At 43.8% G+C, this 9,850-nt stretch overlaps 1 protein-coding gene across 1 annotated transcript; it reads right to left on the reverse strand.

Moving 5' to 3' along the window:
* Positions 1–7,343: 7,343 nt before the first annotated feature.
* LOC143783268 (uncharacterized) lies at positions 7,344–8,841 on the reverse strand. The gene is made up of 3 exons (XM_077271681.1): positions 8,481–8,841; positions 7,951–8,342; positions 7,344–7,357 (listed from the first exon to the last, which is right to left on the reverse strand). Exons 1-3 carry the CDS (start codon positions 8,825–8,827, stop codon positions 7,344–7,346), a joined length of 753 nt encoding a protein of 250 aa, XP_077127796.1. The 5' UTR covers positions 8,828–8,841.
* Positions 8,842–9,850: the final 1,009 nt, after the last annotated feature.

A 9,850-nucleotide genomic window follows, 5' to 3' on the forward strand; every position in this document is an offset into this window, starting at 1 on the left:
GACGTCACCGCTCTGCAGTTAGGGCCGGCGCTCACACAGTACAGGAAGCGGACGCCGGGGGACGCGCAGGTGAGTATGTAGTGTTTGTTATTTTTACTTTTACGCTGGTAACCAGGGTAAAGATCGGGTTACTAAGCGCGGCCCTGCGCTTAGCAACCCGATGTTTACCCTGGTTACCCGGGGACCTCGGCATCGTTGGTCGCTGGAGAGCGGTCTGTGTGACAGCTCTCCAGCGACCAAACAGCGACGCTGCAGCGATCGGCATCGTTGTCGCTATCGCTGCAGCGTCGCTTCGTGTGAAGGTACCTTGAGACAAGTGACATGCCATATACTCCATAACAACCTCCGCTTCTTTTATACTTGAATGCTTTCAGGAGTGAAAGAGGCCTATGTTTGGTGGTACTACTGCCTGGGCAGTTGGAGCCAGTGGTGGTGCTTGTGCTACTTCCAGCAGCTCCCACATTATTAACCATGGTAATTTTTTTTTCTTTTTCACCAGGCAATTCACTGCCTTTACAACTTTTTTGCTTACCATATATTTTGTACTAATTAACTTTTGACAATATCTTCAATCACAATCACAAGCCATATTATGGGTATGGCAAGTGCATTTATCATATTATGACTAGTAAAACAATTGTATAAAACAGATATTAAATATCAAAATAAAGATTATCGTTAAAAATCGCTAGTCACTTCCCTTTATTCCTTAGTTGCTGAAAACACTCTGTTCTGCCAATAGTGTTACCAAACTTGATCTAAGAGTAGCCTTCAATGTCATATGGAATTACTGAGAGGATGAGAGGAAGCCTGCCTTTGGAACTAGATATGCTCATTATGAATAGTGTTGAGTGAAACAAAAAGCGATTACCAAACATAAATTTGGCACGAATATGGCACATTCGAAATTGTGAAAAAGCGAAAAGCGAGCAAAATTTTATAAAATGGGGAAAATATGTAACATTTGGTAAAAAGTGCGGGAAAATAATTGTGTTGCCACTCAAGTGTTTTCAGCACTTTGGCTACTATAATGGAGGTGTTTCATGAGCATGGGTAATATGTTTGTTGAGGGGAGGGGTTTGCAGATCTCAGAGGTATGGCGTGCTTGTAAACTGTCATTTGTTTTCTAACTTTATGTGTGCACACTGTGGCAAGGCAATCAGGGCGCAGGAAACATCCACAATGTCCTTACATAACGGCTTGTGTCATTGGCTGCTGAAATCACATGTCGCTCTCCTTATAAAGAGTAGACATCTTATTTTAGTCCCATTTTGACACTGTAACAGTGCAGAGACGCTGCTCCTGATGCTGTCAGTGTTAGCAGCTAGGTAGTTTTAGGTAGTAAGCTAGGTGGCTGTTTCTTACTCAGTTATTTTAGCTAGGTAGTATCCTGTGTTGCTGTGAAATCAACCTTCCAGCAAGATTTTTTTTGCCATTACAGAGGTCCACAGACAAAAACAGCAGGGGCAATGTCAAACAAGTGTGTTGTGTACTGCTTCTATTGTGCTCCATTCACGAGTATACCATTCTAAATCTTATTTTTTCACTAGATAAATGTGAAACAGCATGCCATATCCTACTTTGTCATTTAGTGGTGTGGTGACACTGTTTTGCGATTTGAGCTGTTGTGCCTGAAAACTTTTTGTTTTTGGCAATTGATACCATGATTCACCATGCCATATCTCACTTTGTTATGCTACGTTCACATTTGCGTTGTGCGCCGCAGCGTCGTCGCCGCAACAAAACGCATGCGTTGTGCGGCCCTATCTTTAACATTGGCGCCGCATGGCGCCGCATGTACATGCGTTGTCATGCGTTTTGGTGCGTTGTAAGCCGCATGCGGCGTTAGGGCGCACCTGTCAGGGCGCGGCAAACGCAACATGTTGCATTTTTTGGGCGGCGCAGACTTTGGAAAAAACGCATGCGTCGTGTTTGCGTCGTGTTTGCGTCGTCGATGCGCCTTTTTTCCCATTGACTTGTATTGACAACGCAGACGACGCAAGTACTTGCGTCGTGGTGCGTTGTACGCCACATGCGTTTTCCAATTAAAAATGCAAAACATTGTCTAGACTTTGTCTACACAAAAAAAAAACACTATATATATATAAAAAAAAAGGGGTTTGGCATTGTCTTTCACAAGGCTAGCACACAAGACAAGTCACTGAGGAGAAACCTGCTTTCAAAACCTGTAAGTATATATTTCTCTTTGCATATTTTTTATTCTGTGTTTTATTTCTTGATTTGGATTTAATTTGTGCAATGTTTGGTGTGTACTATTGTACGGTTATGGCACTGTGGGTTGTTATTGAAAAAGTGTGTTTTTTAATCTGGTTCTGATGTACTTCTGGCGTTCTATCATGGCGTTTCTTGTCACCGGCCTTGCTTGGTTTTGGATTGGTTTTATGGATTTTGGGTTGTTCTGGTGTCATGCGGTTGTTCAATGTCTTTAATTTGGCAGATTTTTATGTAAAATTTCTGTTGCATGTCTTTTTATGGTTTCTATTGTTGGGGGTAACCGTATGGCATTTTCTTGGCTCATGTCTTGCTGTGTTTTATTATGCTGTTGGCATTTTTTTTTCTTTCCTTGAGTGTCTTTTCTTGCTGGTGGGGGGGCTACATTTATGATGTTTCATTTGTATTGTATTGTTCTGTGCTGCTATGCCATTCTATTTTCAATTGTATGTTCCCTTTTTTTTTTTTTTTGTTTTATCTATATGATGGTTTTACGTTGTTTTCCGTATGGCTTCCGTATGTATCTCCTTTCTTGAATGTTTCCATTGACAAGTGTGTAGTATGGCCTTTTTTTTTTTTCTTTTTTTTGTTGGGGCCCTTTTTTTAAAATTTCTTGTGTTTTCTTTTTTATTTGACTATGGTTTTTCTTTTGGTTGCTGTATTTTGTAACAGCGGTTGTCCCGTAATGTTTATTGCTTATTATCTAGAATGGTATTTATCGCCTTTTTCTGATGTATTTCTGTGGTTATATGTCACCAGATGGTGTTGTTTTGGATCATGTCTTGTTGTAATTGTAAATTATGGCGTTCATTAGTTTGCTATTTCATTGTGCCTTTTTTTTTCCTGGAAGGTTTTTTTTGTAAGTTTGTATCTTTAAAAATTTGGACATAGGTGTCTATTTTGGCTTAATTTTGTTTGGGTCTATTCTTGTATTGTTTCTTCTATTGTATTCTCTTGCAATGTATGGCGTTGTGGTGTCGCTTTTTGAGTTTGCATTGTCCTATCAGTCAACAGTCAATTGTGGTTGTGTTAATGTTTTGGGCCTATTTTATTGTATGTGGCATTGGATGTGATTTTTGGCTCATTTTTTTATTGCAGAACAAACTTGCAAGAATGCCAAGTTCTTCTGAGCATAGCCAATTGGCGCGGGGGAGTGCGGTGAGTAATTATGTCCAGTTGCTTACTATTCGCTGCCATTTGTAGCATTGAAAAAAATTTGTGTATACAATTTTTCCAGGCTTCTTCAAGTGAGGGAGAAGGCACACAGCGGGAGCAGAGAGATCGGGGCCAAGATGTGGCGTCAGGCCGGCCAGTGAGTATTTTTTTTTTTGGAGTAGCATCCTGCTGTGAGGAACATTACATTTGAGGAGCATCCTGGTTTCACTAGGGATGTTTCCTAAGCTTAATTACATTATAGCTTTTCAGGGCAGCAAGTATTGGGGGAAGGTAAAATAAAGTTGAACTCCCTGCACACAAACATTCCAAAATACAGGTGTAGAAAACATCAATATACATACATCAAATGGCAAAGGATAGGGCAAAGGTACCTATCATGCCAGGTGCTGGTGGTTGTTAATATTTGCATATTTTTAACCTATTTGTTTTCTAATTTTTCTAGGTTTCACAACGGGCCCAAGGAGACAGTATAGATGTGGACCTCCTGATCTCCAGCATCCAGGAGCGTGGCCCGTTGTGGGACAGCCGTGACCCTCGGCACATGGACCAGGTGGTGTCAAGGCGTTTGTGGGCAGAGGTGGCAAAGTCGCTGTGGGATGGCTTTGACAGTGCCTCAGCGAAGGACAAAGGCAACTTTCGTGAGTATTGCAGAGATGCTGCTATGACCCATCTTGCCAGGATAAACACAACCGTGTGTGATGCGATCAACGCCTAAACTTTGCATCGCACACGGTTGTTTTATCCTTTTAAAATGCTAAATATGTAACCATTTTTTTGTCTTTACATTCACAGTTAAAAAGTTGAGGACCAGATGGCGATCCATGAAGGACCGTTTCAATAAGGGGATCCGTGCTGCGGAGGAGCAAGCTCGGAGTGGTGCTGCTGCATCCAAGTCGGTGCCCTATAAATATAACAGGGCACTACAGTTCTTAAGACCGGTCCTTGGCCGCCGACAGTAAGTATTTTGTCCACATACCATATTGCACATCCACATTGTACATTGCCCAGACACATAGCATATTGCCCAGCCACATAGTACATTGCACAGGCACGTACATTGTGCATCCACATAGTATATTGCCAGGCCACTATATCGCAGCCACATAGTACACGTTATAGCCACGTATCCACATAGTATATTTCCAAAGGAATATAGTGTATTGGCCATGCATGTAGTCAGCGTAGCATATTGGCCATCCTTTTACCCTAGTGGAATGGTATATAGCCCATTAGTTATTTTTTTGGTTAGGCGTGAGTCATTGTAGTCCATGACAGGTTATGTTCTGAATCAGGGTAGTTCTGATCGCAGGAATAATGATGACGTCTCGATCACATGATCCTAACGTCATGGCCGTTCCTGCGATCAGATCAGCAAAGTGACTGTTTTTTTTTGTTTTGTTTTTTTAAATGTTTTTCTTGACTTTAAATTTTAGACTATATTGGTGGCATAGGCAGCATCAAGAAAGATTTTTGGTCCAAAAAGTTTTAAAAACGATGACAGAGGTATGCATTGGCTTTGGCAGCGGGCATGAACAGTCATTTTCTGCCATAGGTATGTCCATGATTGTTATCGTCAGCCCTAATGGTCAGCTGACGATAACAATCAGCAATTTATTATAGGCCACACAGACTGAGAGACAGGGGATTGTAATGTATTGATGTGTCATGTAATGTTAATTTTATTACAGGAGTTGGCGTATGTGATAGGTAATTAATTGAAGACTAATTCTTTCCTTATCTTTTCACAGGACACACAGCAGCACCCTCGAGCGAGCTCGCCCTGCAGGAGCGGCCCTTCATGAATCGCCATCTGACCCGTCACAGCCCTCCCACAGCGACAGCAGGCTTGCACCACCATCTGGAGAACCGGCAGCCGGTCCATCAGGTGTTCCCCTGCCCGAGGCCTCTGGCGCACCTTAGTTCGGGAATTCCCGACAGCGCCAGCGGGCCTCGGACAGGCCAGCCATGCCCGAATTTTTGCATTTGAGCACGGTTTTCCAGAACTGTTTCAAGGCGTTGAGCGATAAAATGGACACTCGTCTGTCCAGTATCAAACGGCGCCTTGAAAATCTGGAAGCCGAGCTCTCAAATCCGGCAAAACATTTTTTAAGTACTATTGGTAAGGGCATGGTGGAACACCTTACGCCGGAACTCCAGATTTCGGTGATGCAGTCCTGCAACAATGCCTACGTGAGGGCTCTGCAGCAGGCTCGGGTCATGCAGTCAGCGACAATGCCCGTAGTACCGTCGCTGGCTAGCATGACTCCGACTCCTGCTGCAGAGCCACTCCAGCCACCCCACCGAGGTCCACGTGCCGAGCGACGCCACCACATGCACCATATCAGTGTGCCGCCGACTCCTGTTCCTGCCAGACCCTCATCCTCCCGTAGCAGTTATTCTGGGGGAGCTGCCGCGGGAGGCCGTAAAAAAAGGAAGAGGACACACACGGAGGCTCTGGCTGCTCCAATACCGACACCAAGGTCGCGTGGGGGCTCTAGTCGCAGCAGGAGCAGCCAGGGCCAACCAACAAGCTTGCAAAGGATTGTGTTGCCTCCTCCCTCCCCTACAGATGAGCCGTTTTCCCCAGTATACCCTGTGGAGGGTTTGGAGCTTCCTTCCAGCCTCCTGGATTATGGCTCATCCTCCTCTTCCTCTCCCCAAACATCTCAGACGTACCATTCCCCGCTGGTAGCGGATGTTGATACCCCATAAGTTTCTTTCCCCTTTTTTTTTCTGTTTCCCCCCAATAAAAATTATTCTTTGGCAAAAAATATTTGGTCTTATTTTACAGTATACTTCTCGGCAATTCACGCAGTGCGCCGTCTACACAAAATTTGTGCTTCAAACACCTCATATATGCAATGTCAGACAGTATTTTTGGGTGTTTTAATTTTACCTTTTTTTTGGCGTCTCTCATTGCTGTATGAGGTGTTTCCAAACACTAAAGTGTATGAGGTGTGTTCAAAGACTAAGGGTATGTGTCCACGCTCAGGATTGCATCCGGATTTGGTCAGGATTTTACATCAAGATTTGTAGCCAAAACCAGGAGTGGGTGACAAATATAGAAGTGGAGCATATGTTTCTATTCTACTTTTCCTCTAATTGTTCCACTCCAGGTTTTGGCATACAAATACTGATGAAAAATCCTGACCAAATCCGGATGCCATCATGAACGTGGACACATACCGTAAAGGTACCTTCACACTTATGCTGCAGCGAAACAGACAATGATGCAGATCACTGCAGCATTGCTATTTGGTCGCTGGAGAGCTGTCTGTGTGACAGCTCTCCAGCAACCAACTATGCCGAGGTCCCCGGGTAACCAGAGTAAACATCAGGTTGCTAAACGCAGGGCCACGCTTCCGATGTTTACCATGGTTAACAGTGTTAAATGTAAAGAAAACAACAGTACATATACTCACAATTGCGTCCCCCGCCTTCCGCTACCCTGCAATGACTGAGTGACGGCCCTAACAGCAGAGCCGTCACATCACCGCTGTGCTGTGCATTAACTTTACAGCCGGCGCTCAGTCAGTGCAGGAAGCGGACGCCGGGGGACGCGAAGAGGAGTATATGTACTGTTTTTTTGTTTTTACATTTAACACTGCTAACCAGGGTAAATATCAGGCTACTAAGCGCCGCCCTACGCTTATTAACCCGATATTTACCCTGCTTACCATTGTAAAACATCGCTGGTATCGTTGCTTTTGCTGTCAAACACAACGATACACAGCGATCTGACAACCAAATATGTTATATGGTATGGTCTAAATTTATTCTTTGAAGCAGGGTAGAAAAATTAGAACAAACTTTTAGTGAACAACAACATTTTTAAAACAAAGGGTTCCAAGTTTTTGACATAAGGCACATTACATTAGTGAACTATAGGTAGATGGCAAATCTGACATAACCAAACCAACCTAAACGGATTACATTTATTGCACATTTACTGGAGAATGAGTTTATTATTAAATTACATTTTTAGCACAGTCACAGTAGAGGAATTTATTGGTGTAGTTCAAACCAGAACACAGTCCAACAGTAACATCTACACCATTTGATCTTGCCATGACACACGGCCAACATCTGACACAAAATAGGCCGCAAAACGATCCCTCATCTGCGCAATATCCACACTTGTCCGCAGAGGATGATCTTGGTAATCGGGCAATGTGTTGGCTATGGGTTCATCCAGTTCCACATTCAGTCTCTCTTTGGCCATAATGTAATTGTGGAGCACCACACAAGCCTTCACCACCTCATCCACTGTCTCAGTTTTCAGATTAATGGCGGATCCTAATATCCGCCATTTGGAGACAAGGATGCCAAAGGCGCACTCCACAGTCCTTCTGGCCCTGGACAGTCTGTAATTGAAAACCCTTTTTGTATGGTCCAAGCCCCGACTGGAGTAGGGTTTCAATAGGTTGGCAGACATTTGGAATGCCTCATCCCCAACCACAACAAATGGCATCGCAGGGCCTTCGGTGTGGGGAAGAGGTCGTGGCTGTGGGAAATTAAAATTGTTCCCATATAATTTTTGGCCCATATCCAAGTCTTTAAATGTGCGCGAGTCATTTGCACGGCCAAACGCACCAATGTCCACTGCGAGAAAACGGCAGTCCGCACCGGCAATTGCCATGAGAACAGTGGAAAAGTATTTTTTATAGTTGTAGAAAAGGGATCCACTTTTCGCAGGCTTGGTAATCCGAATGTGCTTGCCATCCACCGCGCCAATACAGTTTGGAAAAGAACACACTTGCTCAAATTTCTGTGCGTTGGCCAACCAGATTTCGCTTGTAGGGACGGGTAAAAATTCCTCCCTGAGATTATCCCACAAAGCGCGGCATGTCTCAGCAATAATTCCGGAAAGAGTGGAGACTCCAATCCGGAACTGAAAATGAAGGGATCTCAAGGTCTCTCCGGTAGCCAGGAAACTGCCAAGAAGATAAAGAAATTACATTAAAGTACATTGTAATTTGTAAAAGTACATTGACCATACCAACCCCCCCAAAAATTTCCCCAAAATAAAAAAAAGTGAAGAACATATCACAGTCATTCAAACAGCTACGTACCGTAGAGTCACCAGCAGCCGTTCCTCTGCGGAAATAGCTCTCCGGAGCTGCGTGTCCTGCCTGCTAATGGATCCTTCCACCCGACGCAGAAGATAGCGGAAGCTGTCCTGAGACATCCTGGTATATTCGACATATTTCTCCAGGTTGTCATTCAGTTTGCCAAACAAGCAATGGTAGGCTCCACGGCTCTCCCGGACTTCCACGATAGGGTGTATCCAAAAGCGGCGACGACTCCATCTCCGTTTTTCCCTTTCCCTTTGATGAAAACAGGCGACAGCATAGGCATGAGCAAAGGCAAATTCCATCTCCATATCCATGTAGATACTGTCCATGGGACGCTCCATCATGAATACCAGCAAAATGGGAGGAATTCATCTCTGGCAGGGTATATATACACAACATAAACACCAACCCTCTTCTAGCCATTGGTGGTCCTTATCTATTGTGTAGCCCCTTTTTTTTGGTGGGTGGGACTAAAGAATGACTCACTGCACAAAAAACGCATGCGGCGCAAAACGCTGCGTTTTTTGGTCAAAACGCAACTGCGTTTCCAAAAAAACGCTGCGTTTTGCGCCGCATGCGTTGATCGCATGCGGCGCTAAACGCTGCGTTGTGCATGCGTTTTGCTGCGTTTTTGTTTGCGTTGTGCGTTGCGGCGACGACGCTGCGGCGCACAACGCAAATGTGAACGTAGCATTACTTAGTGGTGATGAAATTACACAGTCTGCAAAGCTCTTGCACGTGAAAAAAAGGTAAAACATATTTTGGTTGGTAAATGTGATACAGCCCACCAAATCCCATGTTGTAATTAGGCACATTAAAAAAGAGGTTTTTTGAGTTGTTAAACGTGATACAGCCCGCCATATCACCTGTTGTAATTTTTTAGGTTGGAATTAAGCTCTCTGCAGACCTCACGCGCATAAAAAAATGTTTTTTTTATGTTGCTAAACATGATATAGCTTGCCATATACTATGTTGTAAATTTGTGGCTTTGAAAAAAAAAATTGGTGTTGCCAACATAATACAGTAGGCTAAATCCAATTTTAAAATTAGAGCATATCTTCTAGGTTACACAGGTGTCACCCACACAAAAAAAATTGGTTAGTTACTAAGGTTGTACAGTAGGGGACATCTCACTGTGAAATTGTTTATAGCATCTAGTTTATGTTATAGAGACAATGTGGAGGAGATCGATTAGGAGGTCCAAACGTAAATCCGACCGACCGCATGATGACGAGATCACAGGTAGGAACACAAAATCTGTGATAAACATTTCATCCTATACCCTAAATCCCGTGGAACTGGCAGTCTTACAAAAGGGTCTCTCCTTCTGCCAACCCCCCCATGGGACAGTTTTAAGCTTGAGCAAG

The sequence above is a fragment of the Ranitomeya variabilis genome, chromosome 6 (assembly GCF_051348905.1).
Source record: "Ranitomeya variabilis isolate aRanVar5 chromosome 6, aRanVar5.hap1, whole genome shotgun sequence".
NCBI lineage: Eukaryota > Metazoa > Chordata > Amphibia > Anura > Dendrobatidae > Ranitomeya > Ranitomeya variabilis.

Coding starts and splice junctions, on each gene's coding strand:
- LOC143783268 (XM_077271681.1), bottom strand. CDS start 8,827: ATGATGGAGCGTCCCATGGACAGTATCTACATGGATATGGAGATGGAA. Junction 8,343..8,480: donor CGGCTGCTGGTGACTCTACG/GTACGTAGCTGT, acceptor TCTTCTTGGCAG/TTTCCTGGCTACCGGAGAGA.